Genomic DNA, 27,407 nt, shown 5'->3' with positions numbered 1-27,407 from the left:
CTGAAGGCCAATGTCAAAGAACCCAGGGCTTCCATACCACCTCAGCAGTGCCACAGACTGATCACCTCCATGCCATGCCGCATTGAGGCAGCAATTAAAGCAAAAGGAGCCCCAACCATGTATTGAGATTGCATACAGTAAATAAACAGACTTTTCAGAAGGCCAATGATTCACTAAAATGTTTTTTTATTAGTCTTATGAAGTATTAAGGGTTTTTTGTTAAATATGGGTCAAAATCATTACAATTAAAAGAACCAAAGATACTAAGTACTAACTACTAAGTCTGTGTGTACTGAATTTATATAATACACAAGTTTCAATATTTGAGTTGAATTACTGAAATAAATTAGCTTTTCCACGACATTTTAATTTATTATTATTATTATTATTATTATTATTATTATTATTATTATTATTATTATTATTATTATTATGTAGTCTTCCTTACAGACGGTGGCAGTGCTGTACCGTGACAGATATAGACACAGAAGAAGAAACAGGCAAAGATGGCTGCCTCCGTTCAGTGAAGGGGACAAAATACACGTTTAGACTCTTGTAGACCACATAATATTATAATACAACTGTAAAGACAATGTTTTTAAAACACAGCTTGATGTCAGCGGCATCGGCAGTGCGAACATGGAGTGTTGTGTCGTGTGTGAAACACGGTGGTGGTGTAGTGCAGCTCGGTCACTGCAGCTCCAGGGGACAGCAGCGCTGTGGCTACTTCACCTGGATGGCGTCGGGTTCAGCTAAACGTATGTCCGTATTCTCCAGTATTGTGTCAGAGAAGATCGTGTGCATTGGCACAGTTATGTCACCTGGTTAGTGTACATCAGGAGTCTATAACCTTTTGTCCCTCCGACATGATTTCTTTATCCAAACTACTTCAATTTGTGCTTATAAATGTAAGTTTATATAACGCTACCATGTACAACCTTGGTGCTAGCTGTGTGTGAAAACATTGATGAACTGTGTGATGCGCGTACACGTGCGGGACGTGTGATGCGCGTACACGTGCGGGTCATGATATGTCTGGGGTGTCAGAACACCGGAAATGGGCGGGGCGTCTGTGGATTTGATTCGAATAAAATGTAAACAGGTTTAATGAGTTAATTTGTTTTTATTGATATTCTCTATAACGTAGGCGAGCGACGTGTTGAAGTCTCCTGGTGTACATGCTCATTTTACACCAGCTAGTTTGATCTGAGACTTTAATAAATAGATTATTAGGTTCAGTTGCTTCAGATGTGTTAATGCTTGTCTTTATGTATACAGTACCGTTATGTGCCACTAAAGGGTGCTCAAGTCATGTGGGTATTTTTAATTGTTGTTATTCTCCATAAACAAATGTTATTTCTTTAGGTGTGTAATGCAGCACATAATGCAGCTCGTAATGCAGCCCGTAATAGAACCACCATCAAAATTGTAGTTGTTAGGTGTTGAATTCTTTTATTGGTGCCTTATCTTCAAATAGCCAGTCATTGTTTTATATGTCCATAAAATTGAAAATGTCCTCTATTGGGAGCTTTGGTGTGGGTGATTTATTTGATGGCTGTGATGTGACTTGGGACTGTATTATGTGTATTGGGAATGTTTGTGTATTATGTCTCATGACTGGTCTCATGACTGTCTTTATCTAGCTCAATCTCACAAGAAGTACAGAAAGTTCAGAGGTTGCTTAATATCACAAAATCTACATTACCTATTGGTTTCTGAAATTTATGTTATTGATATCATAATCAACAATGAACATTCCCATTCTTAGAGTATTTTATTACATACATATTAATATGTTAGTGGTGTGAGTAGGCTCATGTTTACGGATATAAACCTCCAATTGTCTTTACACTGATATGGATAAACTCACACCCACAGCCCGTTGTGATTGGGATTGCAGTGAAAATATCCAATTGGACATGTTTTACAATCACGCTTGATGAGTAAATGTAATATTTGCATCATAATAAAGAACCAATTTAAATGTTAATGTTACATTCCACACATCCATCCACATACAATGGGGTATTGTTGCTGTAGTAAAGAACATAATACATTTATTTATATTTGGATTGATTGATTTATTGATCATTGCTACTTGACTGAAAGCATAGAGGTGCACATGAGAGCTGCTGAAGAAGCCTGCTGGAGGTTTACTGTACTAAAATGATGAGAAATGTAGACCAGGATGTATAAGACATAAGGTTTCAATTTCCCTTTGTTTTCATTGTGTGATAGTAGATGCCTTAAAAAGGATCACGAAAATGTTGGGGTTTTTTTTCCCCCCGATCTCTTAATGACAATGAAAGTAATTCCTTCAGATGAGAGGATGAGTTTTATCAAACTCAGCAGCTGAATCGTTGATTTTAAGCAGTGTTTTGATGCTTTGAGGTGCAAGCTTTTGTATGCTGTGCAACTGTAGACGCTAGACTGAAGTGAGACAACTAGATCCAGGTGAAAATGTAGTAAAAGACATTTTGACATTTCAGCCCTTCAGTTTTACATGTATGATAAATGTACTCGAATGAGTCTTTAAAAAGTCTCATTGTACTTAGAGCCGTTATTCTTTTCAGCCAGATCTTGGTGTACTTCTTGCTATAGCACCACAGACAGGATTACATAACGTGCAAATAAACAACAATGTAAGACTTTTGTGTACATTAAAATACACAAGACTGTTCACTATAACTATACAGTATAAAAATTAAGGATTTTTCAAAATCCTGCTTTCTGATAGGGAAAAAATATGAAGAAAGGTTCAACAATTGTGTTAAAAAAAAAACAGGTGATTGATGGAGATGGGACTTGAGAAGTTACTTCTCTCTTCTAATCACAGTGTTTGCTCAGTACTAATAGTAACAAAATGTCACACCCTCCTTAGAAACCATTAAATTGTGCACAGGAGCATTGTCATGCTCTTGGTTCTTTGGATTGGGGCTCTTGGTTCCTATAAATTTTAACAGCATTATAAATGATATGCCGGAAAATTGTCTACTTCAACATTTTGTGGCAACAGTTTGGGGAAGATCTCCAAAGAGGTTTGATTGATAGATTGAACTTTTGACCTTGTTTTATTTATTATGAATATAGGATTTGGAACTGTATTGGGAATTAAACCAGGTTGTGAATGGAACACTGTTCTGTGCCCATGTCTAAAACCCACTACTTAAGTAGTTCTGGGCTGAACATTACAGTGGCTAAGATTACTAAGACTGAAGCATAGATGTTGCCCTAATATTGTAGCAGCAATGTTGTATGGAAAGTAAAACTGTAAAGAGTAAATCAAGGTATAAAATCTTAAATCTGTTACATAGATATTGTAAGAAATGATCCTGTGTGACTTAGTTACAAGCCATGTAAATTTAAATCAAAAAGGTCTATAGAATTAAAAATAAATGAATAAAGGTTAAAGGGGTACATTTAAGGGATATATAAAGGATGGTGTTACTGCAACTACCTAATTTTATTTTTACTTGTAAACCAACTTTGGTGACATGAGAGAACTCAACACTCAAGTGGGAGTATGGAAAGGATGTGGGCTACCAAGTCACTTCCACCACCTCCACACCAACCCTTTCTGAGCCGCTTTCCTTTAGTGTCATGACACTTTGGTGTCAGACTTAGCTTTAATCAAATATTTTCTCATTACTTTTTTACTCATTTACCGTGTTGGCCTAGTTTGCTTGACATTTCAACAGAATTGCTCATTAAAATATCACTCTTGTCTAGAACACAGTCATCATTCGGCAAACACGGGCATCACCACAGTTTTTCTCTCTCATTTGTGAAGTCTGGTACGTTATATTTAAACTGTTTGCATTTATTTCAGGAAATGAATCCTGCACAAGCCAGCCAGTGAGACAGTATGCCCGAGCTGCCCAAAAAAAGTCAGGTAAGGTTGTGTAAAGGTGAAGGGAAATTGATCAGGGCTGGTATGTATACAAATTCTTGATGACAAGGATATTCATGCAAATATTTAGGCTTTAAAAGGATTTTAAAGAAGTAAGTGTTTAGGAGTACTTAAGGGATATCACACGAGGCTAGAGACTCAGAGACTCACTCCTTCCTTGCTCTGTGACATGCAGTTGATCGATGATGAAGCTTTGTCATACTGAAACATGATTGGGGCTCTTGGTTCCTGTGATTTTCATCAGAAATTTTTGACAGCATTTTGAAAGATATACAGGACCATTGTGTACTTTAAAACTTTGTGGCAACATTTTGGGGACAATCTCCAATGAGGATTGATTGTAAGAATTAATTTTTGACTTATAAGTCTTAAATAAAAATTGTGGACCTATTGGCAAAAGCAATAATGAAAACAGTCACCAGTTTATACAGTCACCAGTTACAGTAGTTGATCATTTTATGTGTCAGCTTTCTGTATTTTTATTTATTTTTTATTTATTAAATGCTCTAATTTGTGCCTATCATTTTGATGGCATAGAACATATTTTCATCATCTCCTGGAAACCAAAATCTGCCCTGTTTTTGTTTTGTTGTTCAGCTTTAAAGATTGTGTTTGGCTGCACTGGAAATTGCATTTGAACACAGAATGATTATTAACCTAAAGTAAATATGGAGTAGCTAGAAGTGTGAACAGCTTACTTCTTGTGCACTTCTCTTGGCCCATAATACAGAAATGAGGTGCGACTGATGGATTTATGGCACTGTGATTGTTATACTTCATGCTTAAGATTGATTTACTTCTACAATGAACTTTTACTTCTCAATAAGAGTTACTCTGAGAACCAGCTTTCAACTCCAAAGTCTACTTAGACTGAGGTTATTTCTGTCCATGTTATTCCAGAGCTTCATATATACCAGCCCTTATTATTATATTTCATCTATTATTTATTCAATGTGAACATTAGTGCTTGTGTTAATAAAATTCATTTAATCTCAAAACAGAATTTCAGAGTCAGCTACAAGACCTGCCAGCATCAATGCTGAAACTAGAATATACTTCGGTTCCACTGGCTCACACGTACGTTTGATATTTACTATTGTCCAGCTTATCATTAGTGGTATTATGTGCATCCTGTTTTGGGACATGGAGCAAGGCCAATGAAAAAAGATGCAAACTTTTACATCAAAGGCCCTGCAGATATGTCCCTATGTGTTTTGGTTAACATATAAAACTTATGTATGAAGGATAAACTGTAAGCATGAGCCTTTCCAACGCTATACAGTAGTATACTGTATACCATTCCTGGTTTTGTGCAGTTGCTTTTTCACACCATAAAGTGTAAATAAAGAGAGTACAGGTGCTGAATTCTTGCAGAAGAATCATGCATAAAAATCTCAGAGCTAATATAAGACCAACAGTGAGATTCTTTGTGGCAAGATCTTAGGATCAGCAATTTATGTAAAGAGAACTGGGCAAATGCATCAGCAAAACAGCCTGATATGAGTAATGAAACATTACACCGAAGGGTTAAACTTCAGACTTAGATTAGTCAGCTCAGGCTTCAGGAACTGTTACTGCTTTATTTACTTCAGGAACTATTAAAGATTATCACACAGAGAACAAACTAGTTTTTATTTATATATATATATATATATATATATATATATATATATATATATATATATATATATATATATATATATATACACACACACACACAAAAAGCAGTTGTTGACCTGCACAATCAGGCTACGGATTAAGAAAAAGCATTGAAATATGATTGCGTATAATTAGGGCAATAAGATCAAATCTTAAACTTAGTCTAAACTTTTTAACAGTGGTTGATTATGTAGTAGAAGGAGAAGTAGTAATAATATCACAGATTCCTTGGCACACCAAGAGAGCTTGAGCAGTTGGACTGGAAATAGTATTGGGCAAATGTTGCTTCACACAAACAGCTCTGTGTGTTGTAACTAGCTAGGAATAAACCAGTTTTGGTACTTTTGAATAAAGGACTTGAATGGTATACATTTTTGTCTATTATCAGACTTTAGCAGAATACATATAAAAACAATAAGGCTAGTCTGAAAAAGTTGTACCTCCTTGATGTCTTACCCAAATGTTCCTACATCATATGATTTCAGGGTTGATGGTGTGGTGAAGAAACTTCTCTCACTGGAGCTTGCAAGTCATGTATGATACACTGATTTTATCATTCTGTTGTTATCATTTTGTTCATTTATATGGAATATAAATTAGTTCCATGTTTTCAAGTATTATATGACTAAAATATCAAACTAACAATGTCTACATCCAGAGTGAACGACTCCGCCTTAAAGAGAAAGAGCTGATTGCAAAGGTTCAGAGACATGAAAATGATCGCAGCTCAACAGAGGTTAAGGGTAGGTTCCTGTTTTTTGGTGTGTTTTTTTTTTTCTGTTTCCCAGTATGATTAGCAGAACATTCCTCACTTCGTTTGCGGTATGTCTCAGACTGATGTTGCTTCACTGAATTTCCTGTACTTTCCTATCTTGCATTATAGTGGCCATTCTAACAGCAAGAATACGCAATTTTCAGGAGCACTTACAGAAGCACTCTAAGGTAAGTGTCAGAGAACATACGTATGCAACCTTTCTGCTCTGTTTCGTTAAAGTTGTGAGAACATGTCACACTCTACCTTGATTGCAGCCTCAGCGTGAAACAGGATATCCTGTGCACACACTGAGTGAAGAATACATCTTACATCGATATGGATGTGAAATAGTCAGCTCCAAAATGATTAACATCTTTACATGGAATGAGCAAAAAAGGTTCAAATAAACATTTCACAGAAATAGTCCAATATTTTTGGAGCTGACAGTATACATGGACTGATATTGTTGTAGTTATTTATTATAGATATTGTTGTAGTTATTTATTATAGATATTGTTGTAGCTGCACCATACCCACATCTTACCCCTCTGACTATTTTTGTGTCAGGACAAAGCTAACAAGAGGTGGATGTTGATGAGCATTGACCGCAGGAAGAAATTGCTCAAATACTTGAGAAGGTCACGATACGATGCTTTTGAGAAGGTCTGTGCAGAACTGGGGATCACATACACCTTCCCACCAGAGTATTACAGACGGGCAACCAGACGCTGGCTGGCTAAGAAAGCCCTCTGCATCAAGGTAACACACTGTTCTATTATGTAATGACTTTCACACAAGTTTCTTCAATCATTCATTTCCCCTTATTTTTTCTATTTGTATTTTTTTTCTGTGTTCATTTTAGGTCTTCAAAGAGGTCCAGAAAAAAAAGGCAGAGAAGAGAAATAAGGCTCTAGCTCAGAATAACCCTAGGATCACAACATCTAACTCTACAGAATCCCAGGGGACTCCAGTATAACAAAATCCACAAAAATCAAAAAAATGTCTTACACTTTAATATCATGCAATATAACTAATAAAACCTGCAGAGAACTAAATGCTGAAGAGTCTGACATCTTGTGTTTTCTTTTTTAATGTGGTACCAAATCTAATGTTCCTTATTTATTTTGATTTGTGCTAAACATTAGTAAAAACGAGTGCAATGTAAATATATTTCATCTATCACTATTTTTAAATGCATCATTCTGTGCACTGGGTTACATGGGAGCCGTTTTGATCAGATAGTGCATATCACGCTGACTAATAAAAGGTTGAGGCAGCTGCAGCTTGATGCATTTGTGGTTGTGGTTAGATACTACAGCTTTGCTATGCTGTTTTATGTTTTATATTTATTCCTTATTATAAGCAGTGAATGGCAGTCCAATGTATACGGTCAGTGTATTCATTAACTGGACCCTGTGTATGTTTATGGTTTAATCATGAGGTTGGTCACATTGCCTCATGCTCTGGGTGAATATGATGTTACTCTTATGATCAACCTACTATGAGGTTTGTACAGGGCTTCAGAAACGTTGCAGGCGTGGTGTCAACTTCCTTTTGTGTTCAAAGATTTAGATCGAGAGGCTCGAGAGTAGCAGACGTGGTAAGTGCCTTCTCTCCGTGTTTGATTTTCTTGTTTTCTAATTTATTCTACTCTACTGTGTTTAGTATGCTTATAGACATTAAATTAGTTGTAGACATTAAATACATAGTTAACTTGCTGTTACTCTACAACTGACTTACTTTTACCAATTAGTCCCATATAACATTTTCATCATACGTTTTATAACAAGCCAGTGATATACACGTTAACTACAAGAAAGATGGTGGTTATGTGGCTATCTTTTATTTGTGTATAGGCAATTTACATTTTAACAGACTGAATTCACTAGCATCTTGTTACTTTGAGTTCATTATATATCATCACCTTAGTTTTGGCTTTTTGAGAATTTCATCAATTACTGTTTTTTTTGTTTGTTTGTTTGTTTGTTTACTTTAAAATTTGAAACATTTTACACCGTTGCACAGCGTACCAGTTCATCATGTCAAACCCAGTCATTACTCATCAGCCTGGTTCAGCTTCCTACGGCACCAATGTGCAGACAGGAGAGTGGAGCACAGGCCTCTGCTCATGCTGTAGTGACCTGCTGATCTGTGAGTATCTCACACTAGTGAAAACCCAGCATGTATGTGTGAACGTATGAGGAATGGAAATACTGGACCTCAAAACTGACCACCTGTTGTATAGAGTGTAGTAGAAAAGTCCCCCATTTTTTTTATTAAATAAATAAAAACTACATCACTTTCCATTTAAATGTTAAAGTAACTGTAGCTAGCAGAAATCAAGTAAACATAAAATGGGGTAAAACATTACCATTTGTTCAGTTATTCAAGCTAATTTAAACAGTTTATACTCTAAAATATTACAGCACATTTTTTAACCTTGTTCAAAATTATATTTCTGTTTTTTTATATTATGTTTAGATCCAAAGATGTCTTATTTTACAAGTAAATCATGTAACAGTCTACATACTTTTAATCAGATTAGCATCTTTGTGTAGAAAGTTTAGACATTTTCTGTGTTCATCAGCCATATTGATCATGTAATGAAATGAAATCTTTGAATATATAATAATACAGTGGTATAAATGTGATTTATATGTATATGTGAATTATATTTCTAAAAACAGAAGTACATCAGTGGTTTACGTGTGGACCCTATACATTACAGTGTTAAACATACAACTGTTACAGACCGGAATTTTCACTTCTCCATTCAAAGTGGTCCATTCACAGCAATGTTGTAGAATATATTACAGGTCATTTTTAATAGGATGTTTGTCCATTCTCACTTACTCTCTCAATACCGCTTTACTTTTTTAGGTGCCCTTGGTTGCCTCTGTCCAATTGCAGTGGGCTGCTACGCAGCAAACAAGTATGGTGAGAACGCTTGCCTAGCATGTGTTCCTGGAGGCATGGCCGCTATGAGGACACACATGAGACTGACTTATGGCATCCAAGTGAGTGTTCCCTGATTTATGAAATGTCCTGCCCAGAGACTGTTAGAGTTTGTTCATAAATTAAATTAAATTGACTGTCATTCATCTTTTTTATAGGGTACAATATGCAATGATGCCCTGATGACTTGCTGCTGTGGAATATTTGAGACTTGTCGAATGGCCAGAGAGATTCGCATTAGAAATGGAGAGGCCTAATATTACTGTAATTTTGTGCTTTGTAGCAAATAACCCCATCACTGCAGACTATACTGTAGATTTGTATTGTCCTTTCTTTTATTCAGATTTGTAAGAAATATTTTTTAGGTGTTTTACCAGCCTGCTATACATTTAACATAGATTACTCATTTTGAAGGTGTTTTCACACATTTCCATGCATTTTACAAAACTTGTGAGGATCTATGTTAAATGTGTACATTTTGGAAAAGCTTCATTTTTTATTTTTTTATATTGTTTTGTTTTTTTTTTTATTTTGGACAGCTCTACTTTAAGAAAACTTAATATATGTACCCAAACATGTTGAAATGTTTCACTCTGTGCATATATTTTTGACAGTATTTGACTTTTAATGACCTAATAAAAAGACATTATTTTCCCAGCAGTGTTAGCATGAGCAGAATTCACCCGTATCAGGTGCTCATTTTTAATGTCATGAGTGACTTTTATATCTGCGAATGAGACTGAGATTGATTTGAAACTGATCATATAATCGTATGCTAATCAAAGTAATAAATAGTCAAGTCAAGAAGCTTTTATTGTCATTTCAACCATATGTAGTTGATGCAGTACACCGTGAAATGAAACAACCTTTCTCCAGGACCATGGTGCTACATGGAACAAAAATGAAGCTAAGTATGTTCACAGGCATCAAAGCTACAAGTAAACTCTTCTTCAAGGGTTGTCTAGATGGTTACTAAGGTTTTATACCTTTTTCTAATATGTCAAAGAAGGCTGGAATTTACCATATAAGTGACTCAATAAATGTGTGAGAGAGAGAAAGAGAGAAAAAAGAAAGAATTTTAAAAAAAATTATTATGAAGACTTTTTTAAAGTTATATGCTACTTAGTCATTTGCTTAGCTTAGTGTCATCATGGTGTAATCATGAATCACATTATACCGGGAAACATCAGGACTATTTCATATGACTAATCTCATTAAAGATCTCAGATTGTTAGTGAACCATATGTCAAAAACTGCATAATTAGTTTCACTTTGGAAATCTCCTCAACATTGTTCCAAAATTTGAGACACTTAAACATTATTTTTTCTTTTTCAGTTTGGCAATGTTATTTGTAATAAAATGAGGGATACAGCAGTGACATCCAGGAAATGGATTTTTAAAAAAGTGCATCAATACTAAGTCAACGAGTGCCATTTGTAAATGTACAGGTAGAACATACTAGTAGCGATTGAGTTGATGTACCTTAATGGCAACATGAGCCAGAAGGATCAACTCCAGAGGAGTTGAGTTTAGTAGAGTTGAAATGGCAGAGTGACATAAACAACTCTTTTCATCAGTCATCAAGAATCTGCGTATTTTTCCAGAGGGAAATGGATGAAATTTGAGGTGAGTGAAAGGGATTTCTGAAAGCACATTTTGAAACCTCTGTTCTGGATGCGTTTATTGTACAGTGATTGTACTGGTGGAAAATTATGTTTAATCACTTATCACACTTTGAACACAATCTGTTCCATGGATTGTGATCCCTCTGCTTTTGTTATTTTATAAAACATAAATGTTTCTGCAGAAAGAACATAATAGATCCAGAAAGTCTTAGAGGTCCATTGACATTAAAAATTTATCATATTTATACCTTTAAATTAAACCCAAAACTAGGGAAATGTTGAAATCTGTAGGACTGTGGGCCCTGGGATTGGATTCTCACACCCTTGTTGTAGTGCAACAATGCAAATGCTACCATCCACTTGACTGACAAACAGCTCTGTCACCTTCAGAATTATTAGCATCATTCATGAAAATGAAAATGGACTGCATTTTGTGGTAAGTTCCAAGGAAGGGGTTCATTTGTGCAACACTGTCAAGTTAACAGATTTTAAGTAATCAAAACTGGGCTGTTTTGAATCTCTGTTCTTTAAATCATTCTTTATGGTTAACTGCTGATAGTTATTTTCCCCTTGGTGGAAAATATAGATGCATCTTTTAATAAGTTTAGGAAAAGTGTCATTTGTGCTATATATTTGCATTCATATTCTAGCCACAACAACCCTGGGAAAATATAAAGCCAATTTAATTGATCGCCAGTCACAGCTTCAGTGTTGAGGCACACCATAGTCTAGCTTGTTCTGTCTATCTGTAAATTACAGGCAGGGATATCATAGTTATTCAGTATAACTAAACTATAAAGTTAGATTTTCAAGGCACAAACAGTTCACATTTTCAGATATGACTAAACACGCCATTCTTCCATGTTTGATTCCCTGATTGATGTAAGAGAAATCCAAAAATGTGTTTTTTACTCTCTCCAAATACAATCTCTTGACATTATGTTAACAGTGAAAACATACACTAGTGTAATAATTACATGACCTATGCTACCTTCCGCTAGTTGGCCTCCATAACTGTTTCTGCTGATGCTTGTTACAAGAAGATGACCGAATTACCTGTAACTGAGAATCAGCCACAAGTATGTCATCATGAGTGACACCATTCATCTCCAAGGTGATTTTTCTTTGTAACTTATGCTGAACATTAGTGCAGCATACTTGAATATTTCTAAAGTATATTAAATTAATAATACTAGTACTAATTTAAACTAAGTTAAATTGACATTTAACACTAATATATTCTTTTCTTAGTAACGCTCATGATTAGTAGGCAAGAGGTATTCTGAATTTTATTAATGGAGAAGGAATGGTATAATTAACCATTTTTCCCAGGACACTGAATATAATATACATCCCTTTGTTTCATTATATCCTTTTTAAAAGATACTCAATCAAAGGTATAACTTATAACCTAGTATTACAAAATCACCAAACTTTCCAAGCACATTAGTAGATTTGCCTTTGGTCAAACTCGTTTACTTGTTCAAGTATATCTTCACATGTACAGGTACAACACAGTAAATATTTTACTTGCATGTTCACCCATAAAACATTACTATAGATTCACACATAAATATCTACAGTGGATTGAAAAAGTGTTTGCCCCTTCCTGATTTTTTTTTTTTGCACGTTCATCACACTTTAAAGTTTCAGATCATCAAACTAATTTTAATATTAGTCAAAGATAACAAGTAAACACAACATGCAGTTTTTAAATTGAGGTTTTTATTATTAAGGCAAAAAAAAATAAAAAATTCAAACCTAGCCCTGTGTGAAAAAGTGTGACTCATCCAAGATGTCACAAAAGACCCCACAACAACATCCAAAGAACTGCAGGCCTCACTTGCCTCAGTTAAGGTCAGTGTTCATGACTCCACCATGAGAAAGTCTGGGCAATAATGGCCTGCATGGCAGAGTTCCAGGATGAAAACTGCTGCTGAGCAAAAAGAACATAAAGGCTTGTTTCGGTTTTGCCAGAAAACACCTTGATGATCCCCAAGACTTTGGGGGGAAATACTCTGGACTGACGAGACAAAAGTAAGTCCACCCTGAATGGCTGAAGAAAAACAAAATGAAGACTTTGGAGTGACCTAATCAAAGTCCTGACCTGAATCCTATTGAGATGCTGTGGCATGACCTTAAAAAGGTGGTTCATGCCCGAAAACCATCCAATTTGGCTGAATTACAACAATTCTGCAAAGACGAGTGGACCAAAATTCCTCCACAGTGCTGTAACAGGCTCATTGCAAGTTATCGCAAACACTTGATTACAGTTCTTGCTGCTAAGGGTGGCCCAACCAGTTAATCGGATTAGGGGGCAAACAACTTTTCACACAGGGCTATGTAGGTTTAGGTTTTTTGTTTTCCCTTCATAATAAAAACCTTGATGTAAAAACTGCATGTTGTGTTATCTTTTTTTTTTCATTTGTTTGATCTGAAACATTAAAATGTGACAAACATGCAAAAAAATAAATAAATAAAAAATCAGGAAGGGGCGCAACACACTTTTTTTTCACACCACTGCATGTTGTTTACACATTTACATTGCTAGCGCCACAGTGTTAAATTGCACAGATGCGGTTTCTCAGTCACAGAAAGCCACCGATGCAAAAATGCTACAATGATAGGATGCAATATACAACATTTATATAGTATTTGCAGTATATAACACTATATGATTAAAGGTTTGTGGAACACTTTCACGTGCTTTTGGAACATCTTATTCCAAACTCATTTCCCCTTTGTTTTTATTATAACCTTCACTCTCCTGCAAAGTGGCTTTACACTAGATTTGTCTAGCGTGGATGTGGGTATTTGCCTCAAGAGCAAGAAGCAGTGTTGAGGTCATTTTATTTAAAAGGTGTTTAATGAGGTTGAGGTCAAGGCTCTGTCCGGACCAATCCAACCCTGCTAGGCCATGCGTACACAGACCTTGTGCTTGGTGCATAGGGGCATCGTTTCACTCGTTCCAATGAAAATCTTGATTCACCAAATGACAGTATTTGTGCATAACCATTATGTGCCAGGTGCAGTGCATGAGACATTTCTGTCAGTAATTATTTTAATGTTCAAGTTCACAACCCAAATGTAGTTTTCATCGCCTCAGCTTACGCATGGTGGTTTAAGGGAACAACAACAACAAAAATAACATTTGCCAGAAGCAACACACAACATATTGATTCTCTGGCGGCATTTTGGCACCGATCATTTTATTAACCCCTTAGAGCGAGTGCCATAATAAGTGTAATAAGAGGCACAAGACTGATTTTCTAGCCTATCATGTTCTCTGATTTAACTGCGTTCGTTTACGTAGCATTTTAGCGCCGCTCATATCAGTAAGGACATTTCTGATTGGGTCTTCTTTGTCGTGACCTGGCAACCGAATGACAGCTAACAGACGCTCGTTCATTCTCTCTTGGCTTTGAAACCGTTCAAATTGCATTATTCAGTACTGAGTTTGCGATATTTCTAACACGTGTTATTTGTACTAAACTCGGAAAATGTCGACACGAACGCTGCCGCTTGTTTTTATTAATCTCGGAGGGGAAATGCTTTACATCTTGGACCAGCGCCTGCGAGCTCAGAACATCCCAACCGACAAAGCTAAGAAAGGTAACGATAGCTAGCTAAAGCTAAGCAGTGTAAACGGCTGGCTAACACCTTGTGTGTTTAAATACCAATAAAATCAGAAGTGGCTGTGTTTGTCTTTACGTGTACTTTATTATTTCCTTTTAGTTTTTTTTGTGTTATTTTAATGTTCTTTAATAATATTCTTTGCTCTAGTTTAATTAGCAGCAGCTGTACATAAGGAACTTGTTTGTTTTACAGCAGGTATGTGTTAGCAAACAGCAACATTGTGTCTCAATATTGTTGCCAAATATTATCACTAACTCAGCAGGTGAGTAACAGAGACAGAATGGTGCTTTAACAAAAGGTGCCCCTAGTATTTAAATGAATGGTCTGTGTCTTGCTAATTAAAACCGGTATGTCAGATCAATGCATCCCTAATTTCTAATTATGTTAGCTCCAACGTAGTGAAAACAACTGATTCAAATGGGGAGTGTTATAGTTGAGGTTAAATACAGTACAGGTTAGCAGTTTAGGGCTATGGACTTGGGTGATGCTTGTATTCGAGCTCCAATCAGTAGCCAAATGCTTTAAAGGCTGAGCAACAAAACCCTTCAAGTTATAGTAAATCTTAATAAAGCAGAAAATGGAGTCAATATTTTTAAAGGGCTTTGGACAAAGAACGTGTATACCGGTTGTGATGTGAGAACAAATATCAGCACAAAGCTAGTAATAAGTAACCTGGATGTTTGTGGTGTCATAGCGGTGACCATGTAGCAAGCAGTAGATTTCACAAAGGGTTCCTCATATTCTTCTGCAATCTTTATAGCTACTCTAGCAAGATGGATAGAGGAGGACAGAAGAAGAGGTATTGTTGTTCCCCCCTGCTTGCTTTTCTAATAGCTATATAGCAAAGTAGCATCTGCAGGAAGCAGAAAACCTTGCTGGGTAGAATTCGGGCTATTCTTGTCATGGCAAATTAATTGGCATCAGTTATATGAGTGCAGAAATAATGACGGTTAACTTGCTACAGCGACCATAAGGTCCAAGACAGTACTTAATGTTTGGGTGTAATAAAATAGAAATATCATATTACAAGTATTCAACTTCACACTCGTGGATCGTAACCAGGTTGTCAGTACTTCTTCAAAATATCAAAAGAAGAAATATGAGCAACGCAAAAAAAGGGGTGTTGCGCTCCTGACTTCAGCCTATTAACCATAAGACTTCTGAACCATCCTGTATGTTCCCTTGATCTAAATCCCTTTGAGAATGTTTTTTGGATGGACGGCAATAAGTTTACAAAAACGGACGTCAGTTCCAGACTGTGGATGCCCTCTGTGAAACCATGTGTAGGTTTAATTGCACATGGAGCAACGTTCCCCCCCAGCCTCCTAGAAACAGTTGCATCAAGCATGCCGAAAGCGTGTCTGAAGTTATCAACAAGAACGGTGGGGCTACTCACTACTGACTCCTTTTTAGATACTTTTAGTTCTGTTGTGGGCATTTTGGGGGTATTTGTCTTAAACTTTTGATCAGCTGATGAACGGTCTGTTTCCGTTTAAATGCAGGTTTCAATAAATTGCTAATCTGGGTTTCTTTTTTTTTTTTTTTTTGGTCTCTTGCTGCTTTTTCTTTTTTTGACATCTTGAAGCAGTTCTTACAACCTGGTTATGATCCACCAGTGTGTGTGGATAACCAGGAGTGTGTATATACTCTGTTCATTGCAAAAGCATGTGTAAAGAAATGCTAGTTGTAACAGTATGTAAGAATGCATATATATATACATATATACATATTTGTTTATATCAATTTAAAAAATGCAAAGTAAATTAAATCAATATTTGTTGTGACTACCCTTTGGCTTCAAACCAGCATCTTGAACACTTTGTACACTTTCACAATTTTACAGGATCAGAGTCAGGTGTATGATTTCCCAATAGTATCACGAACGTGCTAATGATCATCAATTTCATATGTAGGCTGAAACACAGTCATTAATTGGGAAACTGCTGTGTAGGAAACTTAAATGTGGGTGAGGAAAAGCCAGACTCTGTAAAATAAGGTGAGGTTGTGGAAGACAGATTTGTGTCCTAGGTCATACACCATGGCAAGACTGAGCACAGCTACAATACCCCAGGTAATTATACTGTATCAGCAAAGTCTCTCAGGCAAAGCAGACTGGAGTTTTAAGATGTGCTGTATTTTAATGAAGCAAAAATAAACTGGCATTGTTGTGGACCAGTGGGACCCAAGAAATGTCTGGAGAAGTCTAGCCAAAAGTGGTCTTCATGGCCAAAAACCATACCTCCGATGTGGAAACAAAGCTAACTGACTCAGCTATGCATAAAAACATAGGAAATGATGTGCAGAAAATTTATAGAAGGTGCTCTGGACTGATGAGTCAAAATGTAAAATATTTGGCTGTAGCAGGCTGGTTGTTTTTGAAGAAGGCCTGGAGAGCGGTACAGTAGTTGTGTCAGCAGGCAAAAGTGAAGCATGGTGGCAGTCCCTTGCATGTTTCAGGTGGCATTTCTGCAAATGATCTTTGAGATTTGGCCAAAATTATGGGGTCCTTAATGCTGAGACATTCAGGCAGCTCCAGATACTGCCAAAGTCATTAAGAACCATCTTCAGCATAGAGAACAAGAGTCTTGGAAGTGATTGTTTGGCTACCAGAGAGCCCTGATCTCAACATTAAGTCTGTCTGGGAATACATGAAGAGACAGAAGGATTTGAGGCAACCTACTTTCACAAAAGATCTGTGGTTAGTTCTCCAAGATGTTTGGAACAAACTACCCGTCAAGTTCCATCTAACCCAAGTGTACCTTAATAAGAATTAATGGCGTTTTGAAGGCAAAGCGTGGTCACACCAAATATTGATTTGATTTGGATTTCTCTTCTGTTTATTTTACTTTCCATTTTGTTAATTGCTAAAAATAAACTATTAACACTTTTTAAAGCATTCTTACTTTACAGAATTTACAGCACAGTAGCAACATGGCTTATTCCTCCAATCAGGAATAAGCTAGTGTGATGATACTCATCCTGCACATGCTCAGTGAGGCCCTCCCCCTTTCTGAAAGAAAGCAGCCACAAGTGGCCGTTTCTCCTGCAAAACATTTTTTGCTCAGTTACTTTGTCATACTATCTAAACAATTTGGAGTTATAACATTAACAACAGTGTTTTCTTAGCTCCTAAAGGCATAGCTTGCATGTGTCAAAGCTATTGCTTTAAGCTAGCATAACAAGTTTTATCATGGCTGTCAGTGTAGGCAGTGTTGTTGCGACTGTCCCAGCATGCTGTTGCAACTATCCCTTATTACAACATTGCTGTAAAATCTGATCATATTTGCATCCTAACATTGGAATTTTATGCATTACAAAAAGAAACCTTTCAATTGCCAGGTGTCCCACCTCTTTTTTTTTTTTTAAAGATAAATACAGTCTGAATAGGCCACAATGTAGCTTACACTACTCAAAAACAAGAGAGGTTTTAAAGTGCTGGCAATACAAGGCATGGGCTCACCTGGGTTGCACTGATGGTGAGACATTTATATTTGCCACCCACGCGAGTCCTATGTGGACTAATTTCCTTCATGCTTACACCTTACACACACACACACACACACGCGCACACACACTCGCCACACATTCACACTCATACACTCACCTCATACTCTTTCCCTCTCACACACATTCAGAGTTGAAGGTCCACAGAAGTTTGTTTTGATTTAAAAAATAAATAAATAAATAATTTGTAATAATTCACCAAAACATGGTTCTTACTCTTACTTTACTAGCCTTTATACAGTCAATTAAACTGTGTATACTCATGCACACATGCACACAGAGTTCAGTTCAGAGAAGTTCACCGAAGTATTTCAGCAAATTTAGTGTCTTGATATTGATTAAGCCTGTTTTTCAGATTTGGTGTGTGGTTCTGGTGTTTGAGAAATTGCATAACGAGTAAGGATTTTGTGTGTATGCATCTGAGAAAAAAAAAATCTGTGATTTTATGATTTTCTGTTTTCCACAAATAAAATTTTACGAAAATGCAAAATGATTACTTTTTAATTTATGTTGCAACTGTCCCGGTGGAATGTTGCAACCTTCCCTTGTCATGGGGTCAGTTGCAACATTTATCTTGGTCTGTTCAAGTTCAAATTGTATGTGTATTATCGTATGTATGCATGTTTCTGTGGTTTTGCTGGGTAGCTTAGACAGATGTAGATTTAATGCATTCAAAGTCTGGCTTTTCCAATACAAACAGTCTCTGAGAAACTGAAGGAAATGCAAAAAGTGTTGCAACCGTCCCCGCTCTCCCTTAATATTTATATATTATAATGTAAGTGCACACAAGCTTGTAGATAGAATGCTGCTTGCTTGAGTTCCATTAATATGAATGTATTGTCCTCTAATGTTTCTCCAACTCCTATTTGTTTTATTTCCGTTCTGTGTTCAACAGTGATGAATGACATCATTACCACAATGTTTAACAAGAAATTCTTAGAGGAGCTGTTTAAGCCACAAGAGCTGTACTCCAAGAAGGCTTTGAGGACGGTCTTCGATCGACTTGCCCATGCATCTATTATGAGACTTAACCAAGCAAGTATGGACAAGGTAACGTCAGGAATTCTATGTACTCATTGCAAGCTTGTATACAGTGGGGTGAGATTAGCCTGCCATTACAATCACTGCAGTGTACAATGAAAAAACTAAAGTTCAAGCCACAATACAAGAAATGATAACACAGTGGTACAATAACATCTAATTGAACAATATCCACAAAATATCTGATCATAAAGAGGTGAATACAATACAGAATGTAAAGTATATAACACCTGAAAGTGCTAAACATCACATCCTGAATAACAGACTGGTTAGTAAATGATGTTAGCTAATGTATGTGAACACTAGACCTTCACAACCCCGATATAACCTTAACCAAAATAAAGCAGTTACTAAACACGAATGAATAAATTAACTGAAGAATTCAGTGTCAACATTTAATGTCCTAGCAGCTGCTTTAACACAGAGTTTATAATTGAAATATAAAATAATGGCAATAGGAAAGTAAAATACATCAGACATAAGCATAAATGTGTACAGATTATATTAATTATTTATAGCCGGCTACACTTTGACACACTTTATTTAACTGAAATGATGTTAAAATTCTATTGAATTGTAATTCTATTGTCTATTTTAACTAAATAATATTGTTTAATATAATATATTCCTATATTTAATGTAAATTTGCAATAGGTTATATTATACCATTAATGTGATTGCTAATAATCTACTTACTAAATTGTCATATGGCTCCCTCTGGTGTGTGGGTTCAGATTTATAAAATATGACTGTAAAGAGTTCCGTTAATGTATTGCTTTGGGTTTTCCATTGTCCAGCTTTATGATTTGATGACCATGGCGTTTAAATATCAAGTCCTGTTATGCCCTCGTCCTAAAGATATTCTGCTAGTGACCTTTAACCACATGGATGCAATAAAGGACTTTGTGCGGGACACCACCAGCATTCTGAGCCAAGTAGATGAAACATACAGGCAACTCATAGAGGTAAGCAAGCACTCCTGGGTTGTTGAATATTTGCTATAATTGCTAAATTTTTAGGCAAATCATTATATACCAAATATATTCATCAAAGTACAAAATGTAACTTTTATATTATTTGTTTCCACTGTTCAGATATATACTCCTTTATCTGGTGGGGAATTTCAGCTAATACGACAAACATTGCTCATCTTCTTTCAGGATATGCATATAAGAGTAAGCTAACTTTCTAATTTACATCTACATGAACAATCTAAATCCATTAGTACTAGTGTGCATAAATCCTAACTAATTATTATTCTTAAAAATGTAAAGTATGTAATGTTTATATTTAAAGTTTATAAGTTTATATTAGTTTATATATATTATTATAGATATTATCTAAGTTTACAATTGTGTTTGGCTGTTTTTCTAGGTATCTATATTTCTAAAAGATAAAGTACAAAACTCCAATGGGCGCTTTGTACTTCCTACATCAGGACCTGTTCCATATGGTACACACTCCCCAGGACATATTCGGTAACTCGTTTTGTTTAACGATCCTGCAATATCTATATAGTCAGTTGTGGATAAAGTGTGTCAGAGTTTAAAAAGAGAGAGAAACTATTAAGAGAAAATCAGCAGGTGATTAGAATGATTACTGCTAGAACTAATTCTAAAACTCTGTTTCATCAGAATTTCGAAATTCAACAGATGTCTCTGTGTAAAGGTTTTAAGTTCTGACATAATAGTAAGGGGGGGAAATGTCAGAGAAGACATTCAATGGCAGGTTCATAGAAAGTAATGTATTAATGACACATTCTGTGAAATCCTAATATGAAGCCTGCAGCATTGCCTAATATTTGTCTAACATTGTAGGAGGATGATTGTAAGGAACAGCCTGCTGATGCAACCCTCCTGTTGTGCTTATTGAATACCTTAACACATTTTTTTCCCTTGGATTCCAGAATGTTTAGCAGTAATGGTGAGGAGGTGAAGAGGTTGCAGTTTCGTGATGGGGGAAACTACACAGCTGCACACCGTGAAGGCTCTTTTGAGCTGTTTGGTGACCGAGTTATTAAACTAGGCACAAACATGTGAGTATCACTACACCTCTAAACCTTAGAGGGAATTGTATGGCTGCTTGGGGTTTCCCCATGAAAATGTAACCTCATGTTTAATCCTTTTATAAAATCTGATATTTAAAGAAACTGCTAAAACGTGACTGAGCATGGTGTTACAGGAAAATCCGGGGGGTGGTATCTCGCAGGCTGATCTAAATCAGAGTTACTGTCATCACCCTGATTATTTTCCAATAAAAGCATATCCTGTGGTGTTATTTTGCTCTTATCACATTTGTGTATTAGGCATTCATGTTTAATGTATGTGAAACAAATAGTCTTATTTTTGACTGTTGAAAGAAGGGCTAACCCCAAAAAATGCAAACATGCATTCTCAAAGAATATTTGCCATGAGCAATTACACAAATTATGGTACGGTAATTGCACCACAAAATTGCAAATAAGCACATTGCAGCTGGAACTAGCATATGAGCTATTGCTCTTAGAGAAACAACCAATCAGAATAGAGTTTTTTAGCAGAGCTGCTGTATAACTCCTTATAAAACATTTTAAAACATTTTTTCTACAGATCTTTCAATCTAAAACTCAAAGTATTTAGAACATCGGGTATTGAATTTCCCTTAACAGGTATAGTGTAAGCCGTCCTGTGGAGACACAGATGTCTGGAACCTCCAAAATGTCTTCACAACATGCTAAGGTAAGGGAGTGAGTATTTCAATTAACATATACTTTATACAAAAAAAATATGTGTGATTCTTCAGCAGCAAGCTGCATAATAATAGCTATAGCAAATATTCTTTATGCATTATTCCTACATTTATTAAGGTCAACACAGTACCAAACCCTCTGGCGAAAGAAGAGCTGAATCTACTTGCTAAACTGATGGGAGGTTTAGAGGTTCGAAAACCAAGCATCAATGACTCTGGATTCCGTGTCAACCTCTTTGCTACAGATGAGGAGGAAGAGTGAGTTGTTATTTGAATGATCCTCTAATTGCATCAAACCCGAACAGGGAATACATTCTACACAAACTGATTCAATGGCATAGTTTTTTTCTCACTGAAACTGCAATGTTTTTTTCTTTTTTTCTTTTTTTTTTCCCCCCCCTCTCTCACACAGGGAGGCTTTTATGTCAAGACCAGCAGAGCTCTCTTATGGGGTTATAAATATCCAAGCAACCAAGGTAAGAAGGGATTGGTCTAGAATGAAATATTTATTGACAGTTTTCTGTTGTGTGTGTTAGAATTTATTTATACCATTCCTTATATCACATTCATGGTACTTTCTGGAATCTGATCAGTCAGATGTTCTGACAGTGGTGCTATAATTTTATGAGTTTTTCTATGCTAATAAACGGCAGGAAATTTACATAATAGATATCGTAATGATGTGTGATATTTAACAAAAATTAAAAATCTAACAAATAGACTTGATAAAGCTTTTTGTTGGAGAAGTTTATGTAGCATTTATGGAAAAAGGCTTTGTAAAGGTCATTGCGTTTTCCACTACGGGGGAGTCTTCTGGGCAGGGGACTTCCTCTTTCCTGTTGCTCTGTAACATCACAAGCTTCCTGGGGTTGTATTGGCCTTACTAAATTTAAGTCAGAGAAATAAATAGAGGCTAGTGAGGGAAATGCCTGCTTATAGCTGCTATACCATAAATGGTAAGAGGAACTAACTAAAGTATAAAGGGTGGAAGTATAATATGTTAAAAGATTGTGTTGCTAGCAAATTACTGTTTTATGAGAGGAATAAAACACCTCATTACATGCTATTTGCAATACACAACCCCACCATTGATTATTTTTCTTTAAAAGTCTACCGCAAAATCATTTATTCCATATAACGCTAACCATAGTATGAAACGCTGATTGCAAAAGGTTCTGATATGTTCTGACAGAGCTCCACTTAATGTGCTCGTCAGTCATTTGAAAGATTACCCATTTAGCAGATGGGAGAACATTCTTTGTGACCTCACTGGTCATCTTTACTGTTTTTCAGGATAATCAGGCCAATGCAGAATTGGCAAAGATCATGGGGGAGTTCACTGAGGCAGAGGAGCCAGTTCCAAGCTCCAGCAGTAAAGGTGATGACCTTTTAGCCATGATGGATGGCCTTTGATGTGCAGTGAACAGGTATTCGGGTTCTGTAAAGCAGTCTAGGTTGTGCATGGTGTGCTTCAGTGTCTCACACAGAGAGCTGAAAGAGTGGCCATCTCCCAAAACAACAACTAGGAGCTGATATGTGTTTGTGCAGGTAGAGTCGATCATTGTCAGACACTGTCCATCTTGTTTGAGTGCAGCCGTTGTTGGGGATTCTTTAAGTCTGAGCAGTTGCTGTTCAGTCGTAAGTCAATTAAAACTTTGGTGATTTCACTAGACAAGTCACTTGTTTTATCAACAAATGCCATTTATGGACATTGACTACATACAGGTAATGTATTTTTAACTTTTAAAATAAATAAAAATTAAGTTAAAATGAATTCATTACAGTGATGTGATATAACAATAGCAAAAGGGCAGAAACAGCTAACAGAAATACACCTACTATACAAAGCTTTACAGCTAACATTAACTATAGAATAATTATTGATTACACCATACATAGCCTTTCCAGCTACTGTGTTGTAGGTAGGTGAAATAGAAAAGGAACAAAAACACTTCTAAGAAAAGCAATGTCCTGTAGAGCTCCTGTGAACAGAAGTAGTCTGAGTGTTAACTTTCCCAAAACAATATTTGCACTTTGTATAGCTGTGTTTTACCAGTTTGTATTTCCATACCAACTTGTAGACGCTTTAATACCCACTTACACTACATTACACTACATCCATCTTAACTTCATTGCATTATAATGATACTCTGTGGAGTGTTTTGCTAAGAGTAGTTTAAAAAAGTACCATGGGATGTAATGCTAATAAAATGTCATCTTTTCTTTATTGACTGTGTACTGCATTTAGTAAATACAAATTTATATATGGTCCAAGAACATAATGGCAATTAAATGAACCAAAAGGTGTAACAATAGGTCAGGTCTCCATATGGGAACATAATATTTACATCTGTTGAACAATCAGAGATCAGAGTGCACATTTTGTTTCTGAGCATGTGTACTTGTACAAATGTGGATCATGTTGATCATTTTTACCTTGGCTGAATGCTTGGCAGCTTGTGAACCTTTAGTGAAATAATGAAATCCCAAATTACAATCTGAATGAATATCATTCCATTTATATAGACAAAATTAGTTAGCTATCAGAGTTAACTGTCAATAAAAGTAGATAAACTGAAAGGTCTCTGCTTGTTCTTTTATTAAGTGGTCCTGCCTTTTCACATTTTGGTCAACCACATACACACATGACCTCTAAATCAGAAAACTGAATCCCTTTCCATGAAATGCACTGGATGCTATAGAGCTCCTGGATCTGGCCTCACTGTTAAGTAATAAACATGTCATTTTCAGAAATTAGATTTTTATTTTTAATTATTTTACCATCTAGAAGAAGAGATGTGTAGATATCTACAGGTGTGTTGATATATTAAACTCCCTTCTTCTGAATATGTGGATAATAAATAAACTGTTTAGAATATTGTACATTTTTGTAGTACTGCTTAACAAGGTTCATTTGATTTATTCTTTCTTTGATTTTCTTTGTCTGTTTATTCATACATAATTCCAAAATAAAAACTATGGAACCCAAAAAACTGTGCTTCCTACCAAGATAAAACATGCTTTAGCTTAGTGTTACAACCAGATTACCACCAACATAAATGTCATGTTATGTTCATGATATTTTGTGTGCAAAAATGTAATATCCTGTTGTAGAGAATGTGCAATTTCATGTTCAATTAAACTTCCCATTCTTACTGTATATCCTGTGCTTGTTTTAGCTTCATGCAAATATCTGTTACCATTTACTGTTTTACTCTCTGGTATAATTTGTATAATATATAAGATAATGTCTATGTAACGTATAAGATTATGGAAACCAACTGAAGTCAAAAAGGCCTCCTTTGCTTCTCCCATGAGCTTCAATAATATAATCAAAACATTATTTTGAAAACATGCTGTCTCGAGGTTCAATAATAAATACGATAACTTTGATAGTGATGGGTGGTGATGTATGCAGTGGTGTGCTGGAGCAGTAAGGTCACTGCAGCTGACACCAAAAGCATCAATAAGCTGATCAGGAAGGTTAGATCCATATTTGGTATGTAGCCAGACTTGACTGTGGGAAGTGGCTCAGAAGCATCATGGACAGCACTGCTCACCCATTCCATAAATCATTTCTAACAGCAAAAGTATCAGACCACCAAAGAACAAAACATAAATGATGTAAGTGGGTTTTTTTCAACCAGTGGAAATCGGACAGCTTCTTACCTTCGTGCGATGACGGATATTTGAAAAACTAAATCATTTATATATATTTATATATCTGAGAATCAAGAGCCTTTCTCAAGGACTCACCAGTGTCAGCCCTGGGATTTAAATTCATGACCATCCAATCAGCTAGACAACATCATAACCACTGAGCAGTCAAATACTGCTTACTGTTAGGGCAGGTTTTTTTTTTGTATGTACTGTCCATATAAACAATTTGAAGGAAAATAAAAAAAATGGCTATGCCCTGGGAAGCCTGTACTGAGATTTTGCTGGTCTGGACTAGTTGGGTTCATCAGTGATTTGTGCTTACTGCTGTACATGCAGAATCATATTTTAAGACCTTTACAATATGGAATCTCATGTGTTATCTATTATTGTCACTTTGTCCTCCATAATTTCTTAATCTTTCTATTATATACAAAGCAAAAAAATTACTTTTAGTACTAGCACAGTGTCAATAACTGCCTACCAGAAAATTATTTCTTTTTACACGTGAGGTGAGTGCACCAGAAAAATTATGCTCTGTCTGTGAAACTGTCAATATCAGTTACAGTATTTAGCAACTTGGTTTGCTAACAGCAAGAATGTGTTGGTATTTTTTTTTTTCCTTTTTCGTTTTTTTTTTCTTGATAATCCTGTCACATATTGAGTAACAGACAGTCTGCTCCTTTTGCAGTGCACACTGATCATTGGCTAAAGATTCAGACTAGTCATCATGTCCTGCTGCCCACCTTGTCTCTCATTCACCCACACAACCAACACAGTAAGGCTTTTGATGACATTTTCTAATAAGCAATTCTGAAACTGTTCTATTCATTTGCATAGTCGTGGGAGAGACATTCTGCTCCTACACATGAATGAATGAATCATAGTCACGCTCATTCCCAGTGAGAACTCCAATCTGGGTGAGCATTTGTTCTTTTTTAACATATGCAAGTGCTCCACTTTTATAGACCCTTGACATCAATGGACACTTCTCGGTTTTCCATGTTTCTGTTTACCTTAGTGAGTAACTATTATTCATTTCATTCTCATCCACTTTTAATGTCTGCACAATCCAGTCATTTAAATCATCATGATGAACGTTACTAGTGGCATAGCATCTTGCCCTATGACAGAGTAAAATGAGATGGGTCTTAAAACAAACACTACATCACAAAACTTGTAGGATGTAATATTAATATTTATGCTGTGCCAGAGATACAAATTTTTGTCCTTGAATTTACTCTTAACAAACTCTTGTAGAGTTGTTAGACCATTTTCAAGCATTCCAGTTTGTTCATCCCCATTAACCACTTTATTTTGGTCAAGGTGGATCCAGAGCCTATGCTGGAAACAGCAGACAGTTTATCCAATCTACTTACTGGTATGTTTTGGGATGTGGGAGGAAACCAGACACATGGAGAACATTCAAAACATGCTCTGTTCTATTTGAGCATTTTACCCTGCACATTTATTGCTATGTATTAGTTGTTCTTTTAATTTTTTTAAACGTGTCTTCCCCTTACAAGGGTCGCCTACTTACAAAACATGATTCACATGTTTCCACCCAGAAACCTGTGGGTCGTTTAATTTTAAGCCACCGGCTGATGATGTTTCATACTGCTAAATGCAAAAGCTGCGCTGAGTCAAGGCAGGAAAATGAAACCTGTTATAAAAAAAACTTGTATGTTGACAAGCTGCCCACTCTAAACTAAAGCTGCTGGTGTAGGTGGGCTTAGTGATGAGACACTAAAATAGCACCTCACATAGGTCTTGTGCATGAAAGAATAAGGATAGTATGGCATGCATTTAAAGCTTCTACTCGTCATGTTTCCACAGCAAATTAAGCTGCTTTTCTAGCTGTTTAATTGTAGCAGGGAGCAAAACAAAACATTTCACTGTGACTAAAATAATCCTGCTGAAAAATCCAGCTGGTCAACC

At 36.1% G+C, this 27,407-nt stretch overlaps 3 protein-coding genes across 5 annotated transcripts; all 3 read left to right on the top strand.

Annotated features, from left to right (window-relative positions):
• The first annotated feature begins 479 nt into the window (after nt 1–479).
• mrps15 (mitochondrial ribosomal protein S15) lies at nt 480–7,385 on the top strand. Of its 3 annotated transcripts, none has more exons than XM_027149774.2 (8): nt 480–758; nt 3,830–3,892; nt 4,912–4,987; nt 6,055–6,103; nt 6,228–6,312; nt 6,453–6,511; nt 6,891–7,082; nt 7,186–7,385. In XM_027149774.2, exons 1-8 carry the CDS (start codon nt 593–595, stop codon nt 7,297–7,299), a joined length of 804 nt encoding a protein of 267 aa, XP_027005575.1. In that variant the 5' UTR covers nt 480–592; the 3' UTR covers nt 7,300–7,385. The 3 variants fall into 3 exon arrangements, with proteins under 3 accessions (XP_027005575.1, XP_027005574.1, XP_027005576.1); XM_027149773.2 differs by having other exon boundaries at nt 480–824; XM_027149775.2 differs by lacking the exon at nt 480–758 and adding an exon at nt 2,890–3,038.
• A 385-nt stretch (nt 7,386–7,770) lies between these two features.
• On the top strand, nt 7,771–9,938 carry LOC113644722 (cornifelin-like). The gene is made up of 4 exons (XM_027149777.2): nt 7,771–7,923; nt 8,349–8,474; nt 9,204–9,340; nt 9,437–9,938. Exons 2-4 carry the CDS (start codon nt 8,363–8,365, stop codon nt 9,533–9,535), a joined length of 348 nt encoding a protein of 115 aa, XP_027005578.1. The 5' UTR covers nt 7,771–7,923; nt 8,349–8,362; the 3' UTR covers nt 9,536–9,938.
• Nucleotides 9,939–14,247: 4,309 nt separating this feature from the next.
• Nucleotides 14,248–24,972, top strand: oscp1b (organic solute carrier partner 1b). The gene is made up of 10 exons (XM_027149004.2): nt 14,248–14,516; nt 18,940–19,094; nt 19,883–20,050; nt 20,180–20,260; nt 20,460–20,563; nt 20,992–21,120; nt 21,733–21,802; nt 21,931–22,070; nt 22,225–22,288; nt 23,106–24,972. Exons 1-10 carry the CDS (start codon nt 14,405–14,407, stop codon nt 23,223–23,225), a joined length of 1,143 nt encoding a protein of 380 aa, XP_027004805.1. The 5' UTR covers nt 14,248–14,404; the 3' UTR covers nt 23,226–24,972.
• The last annotated feature ends 2,435 nt before the right edge of the window (nt 24,973–27,407 follow it).

Source organism: Tachysurus fulvidraco, chromosome 3 (genome assembly GCF_022655615.1).
Source record: "Tachysurus fulvidraco isolate hzauxx_2018 chromosome 3, HZAU_PFXX_2.0, whole genome shotgun sequence".
Lineage (NCBI taxonomy): Eukaryota > Metazoa > Chordata > Actinopteri > Siluriformes > Bagridae > Tachysurus > Tachysurus fulvidraco.
Note: the sequence above shows the minus strand (reverse complement) of the source record. Positions and strands in the feature narration are given on the sequence as shown.